This window comes from Plectropomus leopardus, chromosome 20, assembly GCF_026936395.1.
Source record: "Plectropomus leopardus strain MGB_pleo_1.0 chromosome 20, ASM2693639v1, whole genome shotgun sequence".
In the NCBI taxonomy this organism is placed as follows: Eukaryota; Metazoa; Chordata; class Actinopteri; order Perciformes; family Serranidae; genus Plectropomus; species Plectropomus leopardus.
In genome coordinates this window covers 20728827-20756018 of record NC_142195.1, presented here as the reverse complement: position 1 = coordinate 20756018, position 27192 = coordinate 20728827, and the positions used below count along the sequence as shown (strand labels likewise).

Genomic DNA, 27192 nt, shown 5'->3' with positions numbered 1-27192 from the left:
CCACAACGCCCAGCCCTACAAGTATACCTCACTGACTGAGAGGCTATGTCCTCACAAGATGGGCACTGTAGAAGCACTTATTAAGACGTAATTAACTCCCTCTCGCTTTTTCTCTGTATGTCCCCATAAAGTCCATTATACCATAATTCTTGTGTGTGTGTGTGTGTGTGTGTGTGTGTATGAGAAAAAGGGGGGTAAATAAGACAGAATTGGATTGTTGATGGAGAAAGATGGACAGATCTTTAGAGGAGGGAAGGAGAGATAAGTGGAATGAGAGGCACTGCCAACAGTGTAAAAGACAGGAGATTGCTGATGTAGGTGGCAGCAATAAAGAGGGAGAGAAAGAGGGAGAGATGGAGAGGCGATGAATGATAAGCAGCCACAGGAAGATAAAGTGAGAGAAAGAAAGAGATAAATAAAGAAAGGAGAAACTGATGTATAGACAGAAAGCAAATGAGTAAGACAAAGAACTGGTTGTGAGAGTGAGAGGAAGAAAAAGACAAAGAGGGGGAGAAAGAGCTGTCAGTAACGAGTTCTGTCCTACATTCACAAAGGCTGCGTTAAATCATGCTCTACTAGGCAGCACACACAGCCAGGATACACACAGACTTACACATTTTCTTTCACACTCATTGTACTATTTTGACCCGCAACCCACTGATTCACAGTGCTCAAAGCTCGAACTGAACAGGCTGAACAGACTATAAAATAAAATTTGGTTATTAACAATGCTGCATGTCTTTTTAAACAGCTCTGCCCTTTTTAAAAACACACTGGCATTCACTGAGAGGGCAAAATAGACATAATAGAGTGGAAATTAAACCACTACACCCAGTGCAGGCACCTAAAATCCAGATCTGCAGATGTTCAGAACTGCACATTTGAAAGGCAACCATCCCAAAAAATTCAAAAACGACACTGAATACATAACTCCTCGCAGTATGGAGTCCAGGCACTCGTCTCAGAATTCGACACTTAACACTCTGATGTGAGTGAGTGAAACGAACATGAAAAAGTGTTTGCTAAAGCAGTGAACACATATGGTTACAAAGCAGGAGAGAGAGAGGAAATCCTGCCATCTTTCTCTCTGTAGACGGTTTCAAAGGCCGTCAGTCTCATCTACATATGAGGGGGGAAAAAAATCATCTTGGAGCTTCATTAATTGCTGCACTACTCTGACAGCTCGCTGTTAGGTTTGTTTACTTCTTCTACATATGGACCAGGATACACAAAAAAATTAAAATCAATCAATTTTACTGTGAGCACCGGGGATGTTTTTTATTCTAAAATGTTTAACCAATGAGAGAAAATTTGCATATCACACGACTTTATCTTTGCAGAATGCAAAACACACTGAAACTACTTGAAATGAAAAAATCAGTTAAACCTTCTGCAACTTTTCTCTGCTGCAACAGGAGAGTGAGAACAGGCCATGAGGGGGACTGTCAGCTTCCTATGATACATGATGGCCGGGTCAGGATTTTATCACAGTGTCATCTAGGTGATGCACTCACCTCAGAGCGAGGGTTTCATTTCAACATTGGAGGGGAATGTGGAACAGGGGATGTGGGTCTACTACTTCATCAAATACTTAATTTCCTGCATCTTGGTGAATTTTTATTCACAAGTTTGTGCATTTTGTACATCAATTTATGTCATACTTATGTATGACATATTTATGTCTTTAATTTTTATCAAAATAAAAGTCCTCTGCTACTTTCGTGTTGTTGTTGGAGAGGACAAATGCACATTTCCTAAATGATAGATAGCTGAAGTTTTTGGGGTTCTTAAGTTGTTAAATGTTGCAGTATTGGATATTGTTGTTTTATGGCATGTTAAATGTATGCATTATTGCATGTGAGTGCATGATGTATGGTGTGTATGAGTATAAATGTATGTGTGCATGTGTACATATATATGTGTATATATACACACAGTAGATTTATGTAAAATTATAGAAATAGTTTAGCTTTTTTCGTAAAAAATCTGCATTTAATCAGCTGTTAACTGAGCACGGATGCAATAAATTCAAACTTAACTCAACTAATTATAGAAGAAATGTGTTCCCGTCCTTACCGAAATCTACACTCTCTGTTTTGTGTGTCTCTTTAAGATTAATCTGCACCAGAAAAGACTAAAGCAATAACACTATTTTAATCTCCACTGCTGTCCACACCGGCTCCACACAGACACAAACACTTCTCTGTTACACACTTTGCAGGTCTTTTAAAACATATTTCAAATGAACAATGTTGGCTCCTTGCTGCCATGTGAATAATGGTGTTTAGTGCATTGTCATCTGCCCACTTGAAAATTAAAAACTGGGAAAATGTTTTCCTCCACATTATTTTGAGCTATGTACAGTACGCAGATTATGCTGCTGACAATAAACTCACATTTCTAAAAGGGGAAAACACACAAACATACTATTTATTTAAATTTCTCTTCTTTGTGTTAACTAATATTCTGTGCTTGATTTTATGGTGTTTGAGGTGCTACTAAAACACATATTCCTAAACCTGCAGTACAGCACATGGAGCTGACATGCTGCTGGAGCAATGAAGCTGATGCACGGTAAATAATGTATTACTGTTAGCACCATCAAAGTATGTTCCTTTTACTTCAAAGACTTGTGCTCTTAAGAATAACACGATTGAGAGTCTACAGCCATGCTGGTGGCTCAGAGAGGCTGTACTTTAATACTAATGTCAGCTTGCTGAAGCTCAAAAAAATGCTGTGCCAAACTTTATCAGGTGTAATTTTTACCTTGGTTGACTTTTTATTCTAGCACATTAGCAACGCCAATATATGATAATTAGCACTAAACACAAAGTATGACTAAGGATAAAGGGAGTCTAACCTGATGATATTACTAGATGAAATGTTAAGGCATCACCAAAGCTATTACAATTCATCCTGAGGGAGAGATGATTATCTGTACCACAGCACCTGATGATCCAACCAGCATTTATTGATATGTATATAGATATTCTTTTCCTAACCACGAATGTCAAACCCACGGTGGTGGTCGAGCAAAACTCTGGAGATCACCGAAGCAATTAGGATTCATCCTCTGGGAAGCTTTAATGTCTGCACAAAATCAATACTAATCTCATCTGATAGTTGTCGAGATATTACATTCTCGACCAAGGTGGTAGCTGTTTGGACCATCTGATTGACAGAGAGTCGCTCTGGCAGTCACCATCTCAGAAGCCATGCTGCGAGCGGGCCCCTGCGTACTGGACTTTGAAGCATTTTTTTTGTAGTGGCCAAACAATGGAATTACGACTTACAAGTCTGTCACTTGATGTCATTGGGCCAAGAAAGACTTTTTCCCTCAGACTTACACTATGAAAGAGACGTCCATGCATTCTTCGGAGTGCCGCCACCCCCGCAGTTATCACAATTAGATCTAATCGGTTTAATAACATTTGTAAAGTATAGAAGAGCTGCACGATTAAACCATTTTATCTCCATGCAAGTTAGTGGAGCACTGAACTCATTCAGTTTGCTCGTTCAGCTACTGGAAGCCTCTGACGCACTTACTTTATGGGACCAATGTTGAAGAAGTGACGGCGATTATCCAGGTAATTTCATATGCAGTTTTGGCTGTGCCATGGGGCGACTTTCATAGAAATGCTCAACTTCCCTGTTGTATGTAGTTTTTTATTTACATACATGTTTGCTAGCATGCTAAAAAGTAGTCTATGATTTATTGGGTTAGATAGCATGGTCATAACAAATGAAGCACATTGTCGATATTGTAGAAAGTTACAGCATTTTTTAAAATTTAACCATTATGAATATTTTGCATAATTCTGTTGATGTATTATTGTCCTCTCAGTGCAGTATTCATGCAGTGCTGCATTCATGTGCAGTGCATAACATCCTCAAAGCTGTTCCTTTCCCAAACTGCAAAAATTAAGTTGATCTTTTATTTTTTTACTCATGACTACTGCCTGTTGTTAAGCAGCACAGTATACAATAAACTCTCATGTATTATTGTTGAACACCAGAATGCTTTTTTTTTTTTTTTTTTTAGCCTTGTCAGCCACAGATCTGTAACAGTGTGTGTGACTGTACAGTCTGTGGCAGTATGACTCCAGGCGGGCCAGTGGCACACTGACAGCTATTTCCTAATGATCTCCCCACAGAGACTTCGTGTCTGACGAAGTTAAGTTAGAGATAGGACGCACTTTGTTACACAGCTGCTATGTTTTTACCATTTGATTATAATGACCTGATAGTAAGAAGAGAGGTGCTGGTTCTAACAGGCCCGGATTTACCTCTGGAGGCATTGCATGATGAATTCAATGGAAAATCACATTTGGAAAGTGCTCCCTGAAACCACTGCTGCTATGTACACTACCAACCATCCTCTCCATACAGTCAAGCCAGTATCCAATGTATGCAATCATACAGGCTTTTCTTTTTTATGTCTGCATCTGCCACCTGTGGGACATCACTATATATCCAATCAACAAAAACGAGTCAGAGAATATCTGCATGTCGGATATCAACAAAAATCCTTGCATCCCTAATTCAGATGTATTATACTGCTATATATGTGCTCACTAATACAAATGTGCAAATTAGAAAAGCAAAATGGAAAGTAAATCTCTGCACGCACTGTTCAAGAGTTGGATGTTTGCATTTGAGGCCAACCTTTTAGATCATCACTTGAGACTGACACCTGATCTGCAGAGCTTTGTATGAAGAGATGAAACACCCAAGAGCCACCAAATAATCACACATTTCAAAGCACTGTACCACAAAGCTTCATGCCACTGTAATAACTGTTCTCTGGATTTTTTCTGAATTTTCGCTATGCCACTCAGAGCTGCTCTTGGTTGCAAAAGTAGAGTCTAGTGTGCAAGTCTGAAAATTGAGTAATTTAAAGACAGCGCAGGGCAAGATTGGAGAGGAGTGGAGGAGAGAAAAATAGAGAGGCCCTGTGCGCCCGTGGAAATGGCAGTTAAGGTCGGCGGTGGGAATGTTTGGGCTCGACTTGGAGCAGAACAGCGGCTGTATGAGAGCAGCAAAGTGCTGCAGGGCTCGAGGGAATACCCTCCACAAAGCTTGGGAGAAACACACACACGCACGCAGCAAGACACACTCTTGGTAAGAATAAAACAGATCTGTGCACACACTCAGGTACACAGAAACAAACATGCATGGATACAAAAATAAACAAACAGGATGAAGATTGCAACCCGAAGAAAACACACATGCATGTGCAGCCTGTAACCTAAAGAGACCAGAAAATGTGAACACTGGGTAATGATTTAACCCTTTGTGACCTGAGCAAATCTACTTGATTTCTTTCTAAAAGACTGGAAGAAAGTAATGAGAAATTTAAAAATACATTGCTCCCAAAGATTAGTAAAAAGATTCAAGACAATTTCCTGAAAAATAGCACAAAAAGGAAAATAAAAACAAAAAAAAGGAAATGACCTGAAAAAAAGCGCTAAAATATACACAAAAAATGATATATTCTCACATTTAAGAATTTGTCACTTTTGCTTGATGAATGACTTTAATGTCTAGCTGATTATCAAAATTACTGCTGACATGTTTTTTATCATTTTTTTTTTTTCATATTCTTTGCACACACATTTCCCCCTCTTACCTTGACAGGATCCGTTGATTTCCTCAAATCCTGGCTGGCACACACACTTCCCGATCGGCACCAGCCATTCTCCTTCCGTGCTGCAATGCATCCTGGGAGGCTCATATAAAGGCAGTGAGTTATTTACGCAGCGGCCCACGACCTCCACCAGCTGCGAAGCCTCTGAGCCCGGGATGGTGTCAGGAAACTCGGCCAAACTCTTCACCAGAAACGGGCAGCGTTTGTAGAAAACACGCACCGACACTAAAGCAATACAGGCCCCCAAATCCTGAAATGCCAGGTAGACGCCCTTCTGGGTCAAGGGACCCAAATCACGGACTTCGGTATTGAGCTTCATGACGCGGTCCCCAAGGTCCAGCTCAGTGAAGCTCTCATCAGCTGCTATGGTGTCAATTTTGATGTATTTGCTCTCCTTCAACGCTCTGTCTTCCTCCTCCGTCATCCCCGTTCCATCGCTCATCTCTCCGTTCATTTCCTCCTCCGCTCCGTCCGTTTCATAGTAATACATGTTAAACGTCTCCTTGCAGGTCCCAACCCCGCCGGGCAAGCTGTTGCAGTCTCTCAGAGTGAACTTGAGCTCGATGAAGACCCGCTGGGCGCCCTCGGTCAGGATCCAGTTGGTGTGGAGCCAGTTGTTCTGGTTCTGCTCCATGACCCGGCACACCTGGTAGGTGTGGATGGGAGCGTAGTCCTCGTCTACCTCTCCGATCTCCTCCCACTGAGGCAAAGAAAAGAAGATATTAATGAACAAGGGGCAAAATAGAGGGGGAATATAAAACAAAACAGCAGCATAAACCTTGCTACTTTTTTGACACAGGATGACAGTGTTGGAAGAAAATTGAAAGAAAGAGGAGTTTCACCCACATCCTTTAAAGTACCCCAACTAAATTTCTGTTTTCAGAATGCCATTTAGCTTTAAACTTTGTCTTTAACCACCACCATTCTCTTAGGAGTGCCCAATTAGTACTGCACAACTCAACAGAGAGGAGTAGAAAGTAAGATGGCTCACTCCTTAGCTACTTTCATCATCTAATTTAATCATCTTTTGTTCATGTAAAATCCTAATCTGAGTAACTGTCAGATAAATGTAGTCAAGCGCAAAGAACAATATTTCCCTCCAAAGTGTAGAAAAGTAGAAGTGTAAAATAATGCAAAATGGAAATACTAAATTCATGCAGCAGTTCCTCAAAATTGTACTTAAGTGCAGCACTTAAAAACATGTACTTTCCATCACTGCTGTCCAAACAGAGTGTTTGCTTCAAGTTTTAAATCATAATTTAACACTATAATCTATTCAAACAAAATTATTGTATACCTGTTAAGCCATCTTCTAACATTTGAGAGCTCTGGCTTTATCTAAAGGCATTTGTAGAAAACTTCTCCCTATAGAATTTAACAACGTTGGGATTAAAATATAAAGTACTGTCATGGCATCTGTGCCAAAAATCTGTCATCACATCTACACTTGTATCAGAAAGTTTTGGGTGATATCCAGATGTACAGAGAAATGAGAACCATGGAAATGTAGTCAGAAACCTTTTAGAGAGGCTTAACAGTGGTGAGGAAATTATAGTTAGTGTGTGTGTGTAAGTGTGTCTAGGTATAGATAGCAGAATAATCCTCATCCCTTCCACCTCGTTTCCTCCTATTGCAGCAGACAGAAAAGAATGAGATAGTGTTATAGGGTATATATGCATTTACCATGAATAAGGGGTGGAACTCTTGTCAGCGAAAAAAAGAATTAACGTGCACTTAAAGGTGTGCTCATCTGTGCGTACTGTATAGCAATACCCCTTTAAAGTGTGTATCCATTCCTGCCTGTGTGTGTGTGCATATATGTAAATGACTCGGTGCTCAGGCTTGTGTGTGTGTGAGCATCTGCATCCATGGCTGCGTGTGTGTCAGACAGCAGCATTAATTCCCTCTGCAGGTCTCCTGGGACGTGGCTATTATCTGCATCACTAGCACTCTCCCATGGCTAATACAGGCGCTTCATCATGTCACTGTAATATGGCCAGAGGGACCAGACTATGATCTGGTGTTATAGCTTAATAGCCCATATTAATCAATCCTTGCTGTAGCCGTTGTGTATAGCCTTCTGTCTTTTCTCTCTCTTCTCCATCTGTCTTTTTTTTAGGCCTCCCTGCTTTAGTCTGCTTCTTTTGTTTTTTGGGTAGGATCATGCAGGTTGTGAATGAATGAAGGCAGGGTGTGTTTTTGTACTCTTGTACCTCTATCTTTGAGAGGACCAATTTCTGTTTGAGGCCTTTAGATGGGGGACATTTTTGGAAAGTGGTGACATTTTGACCGACCTTAGTGCTTTAAAGGGCTATTTGGGGGTTGACACTTCTTTTAAGAGTTAAGGTGAGGGTTATGGTAAATGCATTGTGTTGAAGTACACTGTGCTTGTGTGTGACTGAGTCCCTATCTCTCCCAGACTCCGACCCAGTCAGTCCCAGTGCAGACATTAAGCCTCTTACTGGTTAGATCACACAGATCCACCAGCCTGCTTTGAGCTTTACACAGCTTAACACACACATACACACACACACACTCACACACACACAAACCAATCATTCTTGGTAGCCCAGCAGGGAGCATAACAGACAACGTTCTCTAGTTTTGCCTGCAACCAAATGGGTTCAGTTTTTGTGTATAAAGTCAGGTTGCCACTGGAAATCCTCCCACTCTGCAGCTCTACTGTATTAACAATGTTTGATTACTAATGTAAATTGACATGATACTTGCGTAAGCTCACTCTTTCAACTGAGTCATCAAACACTGATGAAACAGGACCAATTTGCAAGTAAATACCCTTTGAAAAGAGAACTGAAACAATCATTTCCATTAAAGTTAGCAGGGGTTTAACGCCTTTGCTTTTAAGGTTCAGTGAAATGAAATTCTTACTTTGTTGATGCATTTCCTTGGAAAGCAAGGCTTGAAAAGGTCTGTCTTGAAGGGCTATGGAGATAAATAGTGATTTGGTACAGCAGACACATGCAGAAAGATGCTGACTTTGAGCATGGTTTTCCAGGAATTATCTACTTTATTACAAGTGTTTTTTTTCCATGGGATCTTTTTAACTATTGTACATGGTATTAGGTGGCCTCTGGGGTCAAACACAAAGCTTGGTGCAGAGAGCAACATACTAACACTGCAAGGTCAGGACCACCCATGATCATGTGAAGCACTAGAAACTAAAGCATGTACTTACAGTCTACATTTTAAAACCTAATTACTAATCGTGCATTCATTTGTTGAACTGTGGATCTATTTCTGCTTTGCCTCTTTTTCTCTCAGTGATTCTGTAGCACAATTCATCATCAATTTGTTTTAAAGATGTGATACTGGAATCTTCAGTCCTTTCACCGCACTGTAACATAATTCACACAACCTCTTCTTAAAGGGTCAGTTCACTCAAATTCCACGAAAACACCATTCCTTCACTCATCCCTAATGGTATCTAGCCACACAGATACTTCTGTATGTACCCACTGAGTTTTCTGCTCTTTCTTTCCTTAAAGGTTCACTTTGTAGGATTAAAGGGGATATATTAGCAGAAATGGAATATAATATAATATAATGGGTATGTTCTCTTTAGTGTATAATCATCTGAAAACAAGAGTCATTGTGTTTTTGAAACTTTAAAATGAGCTGTTTATATCTACAAGGAAGCGGGTCCTCATCGATGGAGATCGCTATGTTGTAAAGCTATGTTTCTACAGAAGCCCAGAATGGACAAACCAAACATTGGTTGTAGACTGGGCCATTCACATATTCGTTTCGGCGACCTTAGTTAGCTGCCCTTCCATTAGAAGTAGCTCGGAAACACACTGGTTTTATGGTGTGAAACTGCTTTATTCTGTGTGTTTTATTGGTATAAATCAGTGGGTCCGTTGGTTAACATCTGGATCAGTAAAAAGGTGAGCACACAGCAGGTGCTGCCCTAGCCCATCTGTGCAAACCAGCATAGAAGAAGCACTGATTGGTCACGTAAAACTGCTTCACACAGATTTCTTACTGGTTTCAATCACCGGATTAATTGGTTTTAGAGAGGAAGAGACCTCTGCTGATAATTCAGCTTCATGTAAAAATCTCCTGAACAATAAACACAGAAGAAATGCTAACTGGGCGAAGGTTCAGTTGGTTGCAATCTCCAAACCTCACCACTAGATGCCACTATATCCCCCTAAATATTTTAAAACAGTATCCCTTTTTATTTAGTATAATATATAATACGAGTATCTATAATAAGGCAAGGCAAGGGGAGGCAGCTTTATTTGTATAGCACATTTCATACAACAGGGCAAGTCAAAGTGCTTTACAGAGTAATAAAATATAAAAAGATAATATATATAATGCACAGTTTGCTTTGGGCAGGTCCTACAGACGTTGCTGATGGGAAAGAATGTGAATTTTCCTCAGTAAGGACACTGTTTTTTTAAGGGACCATTTCTTGTGGGTTCTCCAAAGCTTTGAGCAACATTGCAGCAGAAGCTTCAGAGGCAAATATCTTAACACCTTGACATAAGCCAAAGTTATCTGCATGACTAGACACTAGCAGTTAGATTTTTATAAGTGTTAATTGCATGAATTGACACTTTACAGATTGAGAGTTTTTGGTCCCAATAATTAAAGGTTCTCAATTTCAGTCCTTTCAGACCTCCTGACACAGTCCTAACCTCTCTTTCACCTCTGCATTGCCTCTTCTCCACATCGCTCCCCACACTGAACTGTCCCTATAGGCATCCCTCAAGCTCCTCATTAGTGTGTGTGTTTGTTTTGTTGACTACAATGTGTGTGGGTGTGCGTCCACGTGTCGCCTCCCTCAGCAGACTCCCTGTGGCTGTGCTGAGTGGCCTCCCGGCTCTAAGTCTATAAAGCTGTCTCCAACTTATTATTACCGCCCATTACCACTGACCGTCATGACACTGTGATAGAACTGTCCCTCTCACTCCTTATCCATACATGAACACCCCTCCTCTCCTCTTTACTCCCCCCCCCCCCCATCTCATTTATTCCAACATCCCTCTTCTCAGGCCTCATTCCTCTGCCTTTTCATGTCATCCATGTCTATCATCATTTTCCCTCTATGTGTCCTCTATTCTTCCCCTAATTATCCAATCATAAGTCTAACCTAGAAACACTGTTCGACCGCTTCCCCCCTTTTCTATCATCCCCCTCCATGTGAAGCTTCTGCCTTCCTTCTTCTTCCTTGTCCCCGATTTCTGCTTCTCTCCTCCTCCCCCTTACTCCTGTTGCACTTTTTCTAGCTAATTCCCATTATTCTCTTGTATTTGTCCTCTTCTGTCCCTTTTTTTTTTACCACTTCACCTCCTCTCCTTCATGCCTCCTAAAGTCTACTAAATAGCATATGAGCTACAGCACAACAAATCTCTAACTGCTCAAACTGTGCAGCTGCTCCCCTTTTCTCATTAGGGGTGGACACTTAGGACCCTGACACACCAGGCCAGCTGTTAGCTGTCATTTGACTATCATTTAGTGTCTGTGGCTGACCACTGCCCAGAGTTTTTGCAGTGTGTTCAGAACCTTTGGTGTTAGCTTGCCCCTTATTTTTGGTTAACTGAACATCAGCAAAGGTAGTCAAAGAAAAGCAGCACAGTACCATGTAGGAGAAGGAAGGCCAAGCTGTTTTCCCTGGTCTACACACCCCTGGGTCCTGGATGCCTAAGCAAAGTGGAAAGGGAGGCTCACTGTCTCTAGAAGACAGCTGGATACATGCATTTCTGACCTTCTGCTAGCCTATGAAGCCTAGAGACCTCTAAGGTCATTTAGGACAGGTCCACCTTGTGTCCCCAGAGTCAAGACTAAACACAGGTAAACAGGTTTTAGGTTTTATGCACCATATATCTGGAACAAACTTCCAAAAAACAGCACATCTACTCCAACAAAGTTCTTAAATCAATGCTGAAAACTATGTCTTACTAAATCAAATATTAATTATTTCCGTGCACTGTACTGTAACCGTCTTACTCTTGATTTAATGTTCTATTCTCTAACTCTCTCACTGCGTTTTAAGTTGTATTTTATAATTACATATATTTTATTATGTGTTTCTTTTGCATTTTTTCTCAATGTTTATGATATTTTATGTGAACTTTGAATTTACTTGTTGCCACAATGTGCCTCATTAATAAATGCACCTTTTAGCTTTGTCTTGAGTACCCCAATGAAGGAGGGCAAGCTGGGTGTCCCCAACCTCCAAGGCAACCCTAACACCAACGCTAGACTTGTCCTGGTCCTGTTGGACTTAAGTATGTGTAACATTGTCAGAGCAGAGACAAGGTGTCGACGGGCAGCCATGCTTGGCTCAAGGGGGCCTAACGGGCATCCTTCTCCAAAGGATGGGGAGGGTTGAATAAAGAGGAGGAGGTGGAAGTACCAATCAGGAGGAAACACTACAGTTTTAGAGTTGTCAGGCTTACACATGCTGTGCAGTGCCAGAAAAAGATTGTCCTAACTAAGATAACAAAAGGGTGTTAAAATGTATCATTATTTGGGAGAAATATGGGACAATAGTGACCTTAAGAGTAAACAGGGAGTGGGCAATGAAAAATGTGTTTCCTGGAACAAACGGTAGGGTTGGCAGGTATGAATTACACATAGCTTTCCACTAGTCATCAGAGAATTAACTGTCAACATTTCTGATAATCAACTAATTATTTAAGTCTTTTTTTAAGCAACAGTACAAAGTATTTTCTGGTCGCAGCTTCCTCAGTGTAAGGATTTGCTGCTTTTCTCTGTGGTATATGATTATAAACTGAACAACATCTTTGGGTTGAGGATGGTTCTTTTGACAAAAACATCACCTGGGACTTTGGGAAAGTTCATATTATGAGCATGTATCAACCCATTTGAACAGATTCACAGTGATGGGAAAAAAGTAAGGGATAGTTTGGCTTGTTTGTCTTTGTGCAATGCTGAGTCATTACATTTTCTACTGACTTTTTCCCTCTCATGCGGGCTCAGAGCGTGATGCACATCAGCCGTCCGCTAGCCATCAGCTACAGTCTTTGTGGTTTCTTCTGATGAAACTTTTAACAGAAGAACTGAGTTGACGAAAGGTGGCACACAGCATTTCATCAGTCAGCCTTTGTCAGTGCTCGGTTCTTTGAGTTCGGCTGTGTCAGGGTCTTTCTGAGTGGACACTGCCTACTAATGCTCGGATAAAGACAGAGCAAAATGGGATGTAATGGAGATAGATGGGCGGTAAAAAAATCCATACCTTGGGATCCATCCCTTTGATGTCACCTTCCTTCCTGACTTTTCTTACTTTATTCTTGTCCCTTCTAGATCGTTGAAAAAGTAGCTGCCAAAGGCATCCACCAAATTGCATGTGACAACCAGCTGACCCAAACTACAAACAAACACTCTTACAATGCAAGGTGAAGAGGATGGATGTATTGGATGATTAAGGTTTGACAGAAAAATAGCCTAAAAGGGCAGGAACTAATTTTAAAACGTGTCCATTTTTGTCAAACACTTCACTGATATTAATGCTAAGAATGCAAACTGTCATTTACCTACTAAAATCCCACGTCTTCTAACTGTAGCTTTTAGTGGAGCCTCAAGTCATTCTCTTGAACTTTGGTGGATGTTTAAGTTTTAATAAGCCTGGTTTTCTCTTTATGTCAGCAAAATAACTCATGAATGTCCAATTTATATATCTACCCAACTGCTAATTAATGGCATTAATCTCTGTACACAAATACTTTCTCCAGATTATCACTGCCTTTCTGAACCGCTTCTGAGGTTTTGGTTTCCTAAAGTCACAGTCTGGTTTCATTGAAGTTCTTTCTTGTTCAACTGAAGCTGTTACTGTCCGACTGTCTGCAGCACTCAATCTCTCTTTAATGCTTTTCACCACTGTCTCACACCATACCTGTCTCTACACTGCCAGGATAACCTGCTAGGAGGCCTCAAGGCAATAAATTTACTTTAGCCTCCTGGTAGCTGTAACTTTAAGACAGACTTCCAGTTAGATTTTGCCTCGTTGTAGCACACCTCTGTTAACCAGACACACTTTACACCCATGCTTATAGAGCTGTTGCTGCAACAAAGCTGCATATTCTAAAACACGAATGCTTCACACACATTTAACCTGGAAGCACAGAAGATCTAAACAGTTACCATAATTGTACTTCAAATAATAATGTCACCAAAATCATGGTCAGAAAAGTGTTTTTGCATTTCGTTCACAGTTTTACCTTTTAGATACACAATGTCATCACTTCATTTTATCTTATTAGACATTTGTATGAAATTTTCTCATAATTAGCATATGAATTCTTACGTTATGAACAAAAGCCTGTTTTGTGAGGTCACAGTGACTTTTGACTACCAAAATTTAATCAATTTATTATTTAGTCTGAATGGACATTTGTGCCAAATTTGAGGAATTTCCTCAAGGCATTCTTGAGCTATGGCATTCTTGACAATGAGATGGATGCAAGGTCACACTGTCCTTGACCTTTGACCACCAAAATCTAATGAGCTCATCCTTGAGTCCAAGTAAACATTTGTGCCAAGTTTCAGGAAATTTCCTCAAGGGGTTCTTGAGAAATCATATTCACAAGAATGAGATGGACGGACAACCCGAAAACATAATGCCTCTGGCTTGTAACGGCATTTATAATGGCAGTTTATATTGTACTCGTGTATAAATAAGGCTGTGTACCAGGAAGAAGGACTCTAAATACTAAAGTTCAAGGAGCTTGTCATAGTTCAGGAGAGAAGGGTTTCCACTGACAGCTTAAGCTCTTACACCAGAATATTCATGTTTTACAATCTACAGTCTTCACATTCAAGCTACTATGCCAGCGTCATGCTGTTCATTGAAATGTGTCACAACATTTCAAGGTCATCCATCAAATTTCAAACACTTTCTAAATCCCTTATTTTACTCCATCTCCTTTTTGCTTAAATGCATGTTTCAAGAACTTTCAAAGCACACTGAAGCTTTGGGAGAGGAAAGCCGCGCAAAGACGATGGTGAGATAAAAAGACAAGCAGATGACAAGAATGAGAAGAAAACGGGGATAAGGAGGAAAATGAATGTTTTGGGGACGGGGAAGGATGGGAGCTGAGCCAGAAAAAAAAAAAGTGAAAAATGAGAGAGACGATGATGGGGATGGAGGGGGATGGAGGAGGAGAAAACAAGGGATGAAACAAACCATCTGGAACATGAGACAAAAAAAAATAAAACTTGTGCCTCCTCAACATCCTATTTAGCTACGGAAGACTGCTGCTGCCAAGCGTGAGAGTGCGCGGAGAGCGTGTGAGTGGATACTGCAGATTGGGTTATGTCGTATAAATGCTAAACATTATAGGAACTATAATGGCCAACAATGATAACATCTCCTATTTAAAATGCCAGAAAGAGAATAAAATATTTATTTTGTCATATGTGTCATTTCAGATTCAAACAAGTTAAATAGAGAAAAAAAGACATTTAATCACCTTAATCTGGACCTGAATAAAAACATAACGGTGAATAAGACAGAATGTCATTAGGAGATTGTTACATCGCCTTAACACGTCTTTTCTCCTTCCCCCCTCTGTCTAAACCTGAGTGCAGTTATTTATGCAGTTGCATTGTGGAAAGTACACACCATAATCACATCTTCATTAATATGATTGCGCATACGGCTGCTTTTGTCAGCACTATCTCGCCCATCTACATACAGCCACACGGTGGGCCGTGATTTGAATACCCAGAGCTGAGAAAATACCACGGTCAGCACTATCGGTCCGACGTGTACAGCTGCATATTTGCCAACAGGAGTTGTGACTATATGTGGGATTTTTCTGTGTGGATCGAATGGATGCACAAATTACTTCCTGTTTTTAATGGCTCTAGCACTATCAATCCCCTGGAGGTTGAGGAATTCCATTTTTCTCGAAAAGGGTGCGAGATATATCTGTTGACGACTGCCTCATGTGTTGAGGTAGCGTTTAAAGTCCAGAATACATTATTACCCTTTTTTAAATACCAGGTTTTTTTTTCATTAAAAACACCATATAACCCAACTCGAGTACATTGTTCTCTAATTAGCGTTCACCCTGGGAATACGTGGAAATGGAGTCTCAATTCCTTGCTTGAGAATAATAATATCTCATGGTGACTTTCAGTATCTTATTCATGAATTCAGTTGACCCTGATAATGAACTGATAGTTCTTGGAAATGACATGACCTGCAACCTTAATAAAGCAAATGAAGAGCCTGTACTTCAGTGTAAAATAATGAAGTCATTGGTGTCTTGCATCATACAAATGAATTGAGTTTACAACCTAAATTTTTAATTATTTTTTTGGTTATCACAAAATCTGACAATTGCTGATAGATAACTAGATTTAAGTAATCTTCAATCAATTAATAAACAATGACACTATTGTCACTCATAACGTCAAGATTACGTTTAGGTGTCACCACAGCAACCGTAAAATAAATATACACCATATGTCGAATTTGATTCCTATTTCGCCAAAATTCACAAATAACTAAAACATTAATAGTCATACTCACCCCATTCTTGGGATATGCCACCCATCCTAGGTCTCCAATCACGGAGCGAGAATCCAGCAGGTTCACTGTTAAATATTAAAAACACAGTTTTAAGCATAGATTTAAAAAAAAACAACAAAAAAAACCAAATCCATAACATACTAAAAACTAACTACTAAAAGCATGTACATGATGGGTATTCACCTAATAGAGCTCAATTTTTTCAGGTGCATCACAAAGGCTGATGATATGAAGTTTGTAGTTTCAAGAATTAACACGAACTTAACCACAAACTAAAAATTAAATAATGTAGAGATCTGTTCCACGGACTAAATCTAAGGGTAGGTACTGTGTCATCATACAATAATTCCTATTCCATTTCTACCCTTATTTATTTATATTTTTTTACCAATAACTGCCAACAAACTTTAAACTCCAGGTGAATCAGTGTCTTAAATAAATACTTCACCCATAACACAACCATTTAAATGTCTTATTGTGACAAATTTAAATTACTTATTGTGCATTAAATTGTGCATTTGAATTTGTGAAGAAAAAGTGAATGAATAATCCCAAAACAGTCATATAAAAACCCTCGCAAAACTTAGGCAGTATATTCCAAGTCCCATTTATCCAGCTGTATGCTCAGTACTGTCTAAAACATGCATTTTTTGTCAAAACCTTACTATTTAACACTTTGAAACATGAGAAAATTTGGATTGATTTCTTTTAAAAAAAAAAGTGGAACGAAGGCAACACGCAACTTAAGAGGATATGACCTAAACATTTGCAAAAATAAAAAAATAAAAAGTACAATAAAATAGTCTGAAAATTAGCATGAAAAAAGTTAGGAAAAAAAAAGGAAGAAAGGAAAAGAAAAGGACATGATCTGTAAAGGGGTGCATACACAGAATAATCCTGTAAAATAATTTAGAATTCTTATAATTCTAATTATAGTTTTTTGGACATTTTTCCCCAGCTGCATTTTTAAAAAAATTAAATTAGCCCTGTTGCTCATTGCCTTTTCTCCATGTTTTCGAAAGAGATCAAACCAATTTGCTTAGTGTTTGAAAATTTAAGTACTTGTGAAGGCGTCTGAATGCAGCACAAAAAAGGTGATGTCGATCCAGGTTCCAAAGGGTTAAAAACACTTCTGCATATGAGTAGACCACCTAGGCAAGCACGGGCACCTGAACTCTGCTTGTGCATTCCACTGAGCAGAATTCAAACGTGGAGGTATGCAAGAAAAACAACGTTTTTGTAATTGATATTCAAACTGCCATTTTGTGGATGAAGTATTCCTGTAACAGTGCTCTCTGTTCAAACTGATCCACTAAAATCATCCTTTCTCCTCTTGTGCGACACTGCTGACAGTGATCATGAGGTCTGTGTTATCTTTCTTGTCGATCTTTCTTTCTTCAGTGTGTCCAAATGCTTTTTCTACAACAAAGTCAGAGTTGTTGTCAATAGCGTAGCCTATCCCTAAGAGGCAACTGTGAACTTCCAGAGGTTTTGGCCACACTGTAACACATTTTAAAAGTCAAAGCAGTGAAAGTGTCTCCAGGCTGCAACCGTTTCTTTGGTGGCTCTGTGTTTTACCACAGATTTACGCCTGATCAGCTGGTTGGCTGTTCATGATAATGCTGATTCTAAAGACAACTGGTCTGAAGTATATTTCAGTTATTAGATGATGTTTCTTCAGTAGGTTACAAAGAGTGAAATATTCCTAGTCAGCATTTTCACAGACAAGAGTCAGTCTCATCAACGAACATATGGTGTATCTAATTTGAAGCCACCTTGCAACAGCTTTAGAACTCGTCTCAGTTTGCCCTGACATGACACACACTCATAAACATGACTCAAGTTTTGCCAGGACGGACTTCAGTTTTCTTTATCTCATGTGTGATAACATTAAGCTTGTTTTATGTCTGACACAGCATGAACCCAAACAATAAAAGAGAAAGTCCGACTGAAAGACACATTGTCTAGCTTCTCGTCTCCAAGTAATGGGAGCAGATTAAGAGCTAGACATTTGAGCATACCACTAATAGAGGGAAAGTAGTATTATTTCACATCAGTAGCTGTTCTTACAAATCTCCCTTTTGGAATCTGTACAGAATACTTAACCATTGTAAATTCTCTGTTTTAGTCCTTTTTAACCTTGGATACATGCTTCAAATCACAATATATCTTTACTTCAATTCTAAAAGGGTACAAAAAAAGTCAGGAGCTTCGTTAAAAATTCAAGCATGTCATTATAACCAAATCAGGTGCCTCAGCATGACTGCTTCTTGGAGGAACTGACATTTTTCTGCAGCATAACACCTCACCTACAGTGAACTCACTTGAGATGTGATGTAGTCCAGCGCTGATCAGTAACGGTGTGCTAGCACTTCTGGGTTCTTCTAATGATATATCAAATTAAGGGACAGGGCTTATGCACTCTTTACACTGATATAAGGAGGTTTAAATAACGTGGTCCACTGAGCTGAACAAATGCACAAATCCTGAGATAAAACATGATCACACTCACGGAAAGACGCCCAACAATCCAAAATATTCAAATGCATACTAAAAACATCTGACATACACATATTTGTTTGAAATTTGACTTTTCCAATAACATTTATCTATGCAAATTACAAGTACTGAGTTGCCCAACTAATGCACTTTTAACAGCTGGTGTAGATTTCACACCATTGACGCACACTGGAATTTGGGGATTGGACATGTCAATAGTTTTCCTACAGAAACTGACACATTCAAATTGCTTGTCAACACTAATTACAGAAGATGCACGACTCCACACTATTAGACATATTTCCTGTCTGTTCTCTTGGATGTAACTGAGTATCACAGACAAGTTTTGAAAAAAAAAAAAAAAAAAACAGTTTATCTTGCTGACTTTAACCCTTAAAGATGTTTTACTACTTCTTACTACTTCTTATCAATTCTTACTGCTGCCAACAAGAGACATTTGCTCGTTTAAAGTTAATACAGAGCAAACACCAATACCGCATGTTAGAGATTCAATCATCCAAAAGTTTAATGCCATGTACTATCCATGTCTTAAAGCAGCTGTCGAGTACAATATGTCCAGTCCTACAATAAGCCATGTTGTAAAGCAGATGACTCTGCCCCAATGTCAACAAAAGAATAGACATCCGCAAAGATAAGATGGAGAAAGCAGAACAAAATATGAGACAGAAGCTAGTTCACTAACTGAGACATGCTAGCTCTGCAGCCCCTCCCAACACACACACACACACACACACACACACACACACACACACACACACACACACACACACACACACACACACACACACACGCCACACTACACTAGTCTTACCGTCTCCGCTGCTCTGCGGAGAATAATAAAAGATGTCCTTAGGAGGCGATTAGACAACTAATTAGGCCATAAAGAAGAGATAAGTGATGCTGAACTAGATCATAAGGGATACGTTACCTCTTTAACTCCCTCTCTCGCTCTCTCTAAGGATCAAACCACCAAACAAGATAGAGCTCAGCCGTGATGATCTGCACAACTAATTGTTAAAAGTCATCACAATTTGAATGAACGAAGCAATTTTAAGTGTAAATATTTCAAATGCAAGTGGATATTCAGCATGGTAAATTTTAATAAAATTCTCTTCAATGATCTGAAAGTGACGAGGTTGCTATTTATCTTAAATTGCACACTTTTAGCACTCCGGTAAGTGGTTGGTTTAAGCGCCAACTTGACATCGGTGATCCCTAATACGATCTTTTGTGAAATCATATCGTACCTTCTACTTCTGAGACCAACAGTTCAAGTGTAAAGCATATAATTTTCTCAGCACATTTGCCTCTTTAGTACTTTTCCCTCATCTGCATCTCATGTTTGATTCACTTGGATTGCTCAGGGCTTGGTGGCCTGACATCTCTGACACATACATATACACAGAGAAGTAGGCAAACTACTTCTTTCAACTGTAATTATTCCAAATCCACCGTCTTCATTTGATCAACACCAACAAAAAGCAAAGTTAAGTTTAAACTCCCTCAAGTGTCAGCTCGCACACCCCTCATTAGTCAGGCTTATTAATAATCGAATCTCTAAAACAGATGTGAGGCATCTGGCTCTGCATCGACATGTTCTAAGAAATTTTTCAACTTAAATAAGAATTGATTAGCTTCAAGAGAGGAAATTAATCAAGGTGGCACAGTGTGTAAAGTATTCCTCAGTATCATTCATGAGTGGTGAAGCCCCACTGCAGAATAAACGTCCTCTCTGTTCAACGCTAATAAAATTAAGGAGGACTTCAGAACTTGTGAACTTTTACTTGTTTCCCTTTCATTCAGGGAGCAAACATAGATGCAAATGAAATGTGAGCTTCAATTTGAAAAATGAGGTAATTCTGCTATGTAATGTGAGGACACATTAGCATGTAGCCTGATGGGATGTTACAGTCACATTAAGACAGAAATTGAGATTGGTAAGTGGCCAATCCCCACTGATTCCTTCAAGATGTTTAAAAGGAGCAGAAAAAATGGTTTTAATCTTACTTTTTTCAATTACAATAAATTAGCCCAATGAGAGAATAGCGAGTATTTTAATTAAAGGCTTCACCCTCCTCTCCCATTATGCATGCAATGTATGATTATCCATTGCAATGCAAATATGTGGCAAATTAATGTACAATTTGACTCGAATGGCAGCTTCTGGCTAAAACTCCTTAGGGGAATAGGTGTTAAACAGTTGAATTTTACATGTTTGTTAAGAAGAAGTTCAGCCAAATTTGACAGAAATAAAAAAACAACAGTTTGCTGTCACAGAGTTAAACAAAGGACAGGCGAGATGACAAATGACTGCGTTTAAGATGGTGTGTGAGATCAAATGTGGATTTGTTTTTCAGGACTTCTCTCTCTTTTCATTCACTGGAGTCAAAACACGCACCTATGATCCAGCCTGCCATTGATTCACAATTCTCAGAGCCTGAAGCTTGGCTTTCACAAGGCAGGAATTCAAGTATTGTATTGGTGTTTCAGACTACAAACATCTTGACTCATTAGTTTGGATAGATTTTCAGTAAAATACTCATCGATAGGGATTTTGGTGAACTTTTCACTCTTTCGAGGGACTTGTATTCCAGTTTGCACATGTGAAATGACATACTTTATCCCATGAAGCTTAAACACAAATGCCCAAATCCCAAACACACCAATGTTCTTCAGATGACACAGACACAAAGGGGTAACCTATTCATTCTAGGTAACCTTTAACTATTCTATGTTGCCGAGGGATGCTGTGCAAGCCGCTCCAGGACCCCTGAGTGTCCCATGGTCACTTTGGGAACCACTTTTGTGAAATCTAAACTTTGTCCAAATAAATCTGCCATGTGAAGAATAAGCAGGTTGATGAATGTTCATTCTTTCCCGGATGATGCTGTCTAATAGCCCCAAACAATGCCATTCATCTCAGAGCTATTAAAATGCTGCTGCTGGCCCAGTCTGCAGACAATAGCGTGGGAAACTAATTTTGACACACAGTTTCATACATTATTTTTAAGCCACATTGCAAATGTCCAAATTTGGTATTCAGTATGAGGAAATGCAAGTGGATTTGTTCAGTTTAGATGAAAACGATTAGTTAACACTTTGCACTGCATGCATATGGAAATGAGTGCACCAAATTATGAGTGGTGCCAAATAAAACTGTTAATATCAACACCAGGAGAAGTAATATTACTGCAAGATACTATGAACTCACTGGCTGACGTGCATGTTAACAGGATTCAGAGGTTAAAGGGTTCACTCCGCATCTTTCAAGACGAAGTGCAAGGCTAGACTGAACCTAAAATAATCTTAAAGCGGAATGAAGAGAAATATCGCCCTAAAATATCCTTAATTATTTGTTAAAAACACTATGGGGTCAATTACAACTCACTCTGCAACAACGCCAAATGAAGAAAATGTAAATTCTTCGAGTATTTTTTGTTTCTTTATCGTCTGAAATAGCATTAAATGAGAAAAAGGTCAATGCCAGCTCAACAGTGTTAGCACCTTACACCCTGCACAGGACGATGTTTCAGATCTATCCAATGATTTTCGCAGCGCACCGTGCGTCTGTCGGCGCTGTCAAGTCCTCCAAGGACTGGTTATCTGGAGAGACGCATGTTCCGATCAAAGGTCCCTTTTTTATCTAAGCCTTTACCGTTTAGGAACACACTGTTTTTACAGACTTGGGGGACATAGCTGTCATAAACATTAAAGGCTCAAATGTATTTTAAAGGCGACCTCCTTTTCGCTCAAAGTGTCGGAACCAGCCTGAAGGAGACAGACGGGGTCTGAGGCGCCGGAGGAACAACACGGACCTCTCACTGCTCACACGTGTCAGTGCCAATTAAAGCCCAGTCGTGCACCAAACAGTCGTATCATGAACCCAAAAGTGTCCTCGTGTGTGTGTGTGGTTTTTTTTTCTTACCTTCATTTGCGGGGATGCACCACGCTCCGAGCATTGCCAGACTCCAAACCCACGTCCATGCCACCAGCCGAATGCCACAACTCCACCAGCGAATATGCATGGCGCGTCCAAAAAACACAACCGGGAACAGGGAGATTTTTCCTAAACAGCAGCAGTTTCGGTCACCATAAAGCGAGGTACCGTAATGAAACCATCTGTATCGTTATGCGTCCGCTCAGAGAGATGGGAGCTCATAATATGCGGTGATTTGAGGAAGCAAGTGAGGAGCTGTGTGCGCTCTGCTGGGTTTGGGGAGGCGGGCAGCGCGCCGGGGGGCGGGGTGAAGCGCAAGCCTCTCCAATCACAGAGTCTCCACAGGTGAACCCCGCTGATGCTCCACATGATAGTCGATTACTCCTCGATCGTTACAACGTAAAAATGTAACGTTATTGCTCTAGCGTGCCTATTAAGGTTCCCTCTTGCGTGAGACTATGATGAACAGAACCGGGCTATTAATTAAAAACCTTGTTTCCATGTGAGCAGTCATTTAAAAACCTAAGCAATAACACTTTTAATGCCGTTCCCTGCTACACGGACTCAACATGAATTTGAATTGTGAGTTTATGAATATTAAATATAAATGTTTTACCACGTTGTGTTAAAAACCTGGAGCCACATCACTTTTCTTGTGCTTCTTTCAGAAGCCTTTCACAAGTAAGTATTATTATCATTTTTTAGCACTTATCCCAGTTGTTTTTTTTAAATTCCTCTTCATTTTTATCTATCTATCTACAGGTTTTTTTTTTTTTAATATTTCTTTTTCTTTATATTATTATTATACTATAATTTTTGAAAAATGTCTTCTTTCCGTGGTTGTTAAAAAAATATTCTATAAAGAAAAAGTTTCAAAGGGTTAAAAGACATTAGCCAGATTGTAGAACTACAACAGTGTCAACCCATGGGTTTACTGTGGAGCTTAATATTTAATCAGTGATGTAATATCACTCAAGAAATGGTTCCTTAATATCCTGAGTATCCGCTTCATCCCAGGAGCATTATTGCTTGACTGTGAATGCAAAACTAATTCCCCAGTAGGGAGCAATAACATGTCATGTTAGGGATGTAAGACTCTGTAAAGAAAGAGATGAGAAAGTCAACATGGGTACAGAGGCCCTGAGCACTCAATACCCTGTAATTTAAGAAACCACATGCAAATAGACACAAGGCAAGCAAATGAAGAAGCTTTTTACTAAACTTACGCGCATGAAAGCACCAATTTAAAAACACATTATGCAGCATTTAGAAAAAGTGCAGCAACAAACTCACAACCATAAACTGTGAAAATAATGGACACAGTTTCTATGACGTCAACTGTTTTATGGACTCCTGTTTTGAAGCTTCCTGTTTTTATGATCACATGATTCAAATATCATAATTATAAGCAAAAGGCTAACACTATGTTAACAGCATGGATCTGTAATAATATCTGAATCATGTCATCACAATGTAGGCCAAATAATAAAAACATAAAATAAATTAATATAATTTTCCAACATCATTGATGGAGTAGACTTCTATAAATTTATGATCCACAACAGGTGCTGCATGTCCCAGCATTGTGCATCACTTTTTAGTGTCCCATGGAAACAGTTTGTGTTGTGCTGTGAGATTCTTGCACGACTTTTGCTGCATATGTGTCATAAAACTGATGTTTTCTTGTGTTGTCAAGTTGGTGCTTCTTTATTTGCCTGTTTTTTGTCTATTTGCACACATTTTTAATTTGCATTACGTTAAGCTCTCAGGGCCACCATAAATGAGCCTAACTGGCATGTAAAAAAACTCATTCACGTAAAGCTGATTTGGCAGCTGTGTGCTGTTAAGGGGCCAAGAAAAGCCATCATACCACATCATTAGTTGTTGTTTTTTTCTTACTGCAGCCAGGTAGCCTTCTCTGTCTTCCTATATATTTTTTCAGTTTATTGTGAGTTTTACAGACAACCTTATGGCTATATGATAACTCAAGGTGTGAATTTAAGGTGTAATCTGGAGGACAGGTCAGATATTTTTGAGATATGACATGCAGCAAATGTTCCTGACCAGAATTAGTCAAAGAAAAATGCAGTTACATGGTATGCACCTTAGCCAACAGGGTGACTGAGCTCTTGCAGCCCTTGTTCAGGTTATGGGACAGTCCCCCTCTGGGGGTCAGGTCAGCAAACTATTTTTACTTCTTTTTCTTTTCCTTTGGTATGGACTTCCATTCTTTCACTTGTAACAGTAAACTGCTTTGTAATCCTGGTTTTGAAAAAAATGCATTAAAAAATACTTACAAATACTTGTCTATTACAGAGGTGACATTCAATTTTGTTTGATCATCACCAAAAGTCAAGATGTATTTTACTGATAAGTTCCTCCTTTGCGGTTTAAAGACTCAGTAAAGTGCAGTTTGAGTTTACCAGTTTAAAGAAAACCAAATTCACACATATAAATGTGTAAAGCAGTTTTCTTTTAGGGTTCATTGGTTTCTCATGTTGAATGCATTTAGAGAAGATAAGTTGCATTTTGGTTACCTGTATTTCAAACCTTTCCTCTAAGTAAATTTTCTACTTTCAAACATCATTGTAGCTGATCCAGAAATATATGTGGAAAAAAAGCAAACACCCAAAGGAACAACAGAAATGCATCACCAAACAGTAAAATTAGAAGATGCATCATGATAGCTGACTGTTGGGGGTGGATTTTTTTGCACTTTTCTCAGCAGACATTTTATAGAATTAAGCTGACAACACCTCCACGAGACAACAACAGTCTCCTGCATCCCAGAACCACCTCCACACCCGCTGTCAGCGCTGATCAGACCCCTACATGTCTCCAATCCACCATCATCATCACCACCCTGGCATTACACCTACAGATACGGTTGTTCTTGGCAAACAGTGTTTATCATTTACTGAAAAAAGCAACGTTTGAGATTTGAAGATGAGAAAATTGGTGATAAAAATAGGAGTTTGTTCATCTATCAAGGCTGAAAAGGAAAGTGGCATTGGGGTCATTGAAAAGCTGAATCTTTTTCTATCTCAGGTTAGTGACAAATGTATTGATGCATGTATGTACGTATGTCTGTGTGAGCGTGGGAGGTGCCAGCAGGGTAAGCCACAAGAATATCACCCAGAATCCCTCAGTGATCAAAGAATCTAATTGCACCATGGAGAGTGAAACACAGGCGGGAAATAAATAGAAAGACAGACATCTAGATGGTGAGGAATAAGAGAAGAAGAAGATTGAAGAGAAATGGAGATCAAAGACAAGATGCCATTACAGAAACATCAAATATCTTACAATGTTATGATCCCATGAATGTGAATTAATTGAACACACTTGATGATAGGACACTCTTTTACAGGTTGAAGTTAAAGAAAGACTCTGTTTTAAGATTGCTTTACTCAAACACAACCAGAAAGCAGACAACAAATTGTCATTCACAGCTTCAGTGTGGAGAGTTGGCAGAGGGTATAAGTGTGTGTGCTGGAGGCGGGAGTGTATAGTCAATACATTTTCACACTTCAAAGATGTGTGCACCTACACTGTTCTGCGAGACTTATTAAAGGGGCCTTTATAGGGCACATTTAAGAGAAATCTGTTACTATTTAACCATCTCTGTCTAGACTGTTCCACTTTGTCCTAGTGAATTCAACTGAATGACTTAAGTTTATATGGCCAAAAGACTACACTCCAGTTTTGGAATTCAGTTTTTTTTAATCACCTCCTGTTTGATCACATTAATTCTCTTAATAGTAGCACTAAATATAGTTAAAGACATCATGTACTCTAGTAAATACACAACAAACTCAAATACCTATAATATGAAAATGTACATGCCCTTCTAAAGAGTTGTAAACCATTTTTAACCTTTTTCTTTGATGGTAAAATGTTTTTTTTTCCATTACAAGACACAGCCGCACCAGCACACAGCTATTTTCCCAAACCAATGGTTTGGTGCAATCAGATGTGATGGTACCTTGGGGGCTGAACAGTCAGCTGTGATTTTGTGTCAGCCCACTCATGACAGTAGGGGAGGGAATGGGAAAGCAAGGTCAGACAGGGTCAGTGGAGCACACACAGACACACACACACACACACACACAGACACACACACACGCAAGCACACACGCACACACACACACACACACACACACACACACACACACACACACACACACACACACACACACACACAACAATCTGACTCAGTAACGCACACACACAATTGTAGCAGGGAGTACCTTTGTATTTGGCAGTAGAGACACCTTTGTATGAAGCAGAAGTAGGAAGTCAAAACTGAGTCAGTCCTCCAACTGAGAAGATTTCACTTCACATGCACTTCACACACACACACACGCACGCACGCACGCACGCACGCACGCACGCACGCACGCACGCACGCACGCACACACACAGGTACAACAAGAGTAAGGGAACTTTACAGCCATTTATAGACATTGCATGATTTTTCAGCATATTGTTGTGGTTACAGAAATTCAGTTTTACACTGCAAGTGAAGATGCATTTAAATGTTTTTAAATGAAATATGCC

At 39.5% G+C, this 27192-nt stretch overlaps 1 protein-coding gene across 1 annotated transcript in view; it reads right to left on the bottom strand.

The window, feature by feature from the left end:
• The window catches only part of unm_sa34860 (un-named sa34860), a 78199-nt gene extending 55295 nt beyond the window's left edge, over positions 1-22904 (bottom strand). The window contains exons 1-3 of the mRNA XM_042508910.2: positions 22621-22904; positions 16176-16240; positions 5630-6347 (exon numbers count right to left, since the gene is read on the bottom strand). Of these exons, the coding sequence (XP_042364844.1) occupies positions 5630-6347; positions 16176-16240; positions 22621-22720 (883 nt within the window). The 5' untranslated portion in view covers positions 22721-22904. The remainder of the gene's footprint in view (positions 1-5629; positions 6348-16175; positions 16241-22620) is intronic.
• Positions 22905-27192: the final 4288 nt, after the last annotated feature.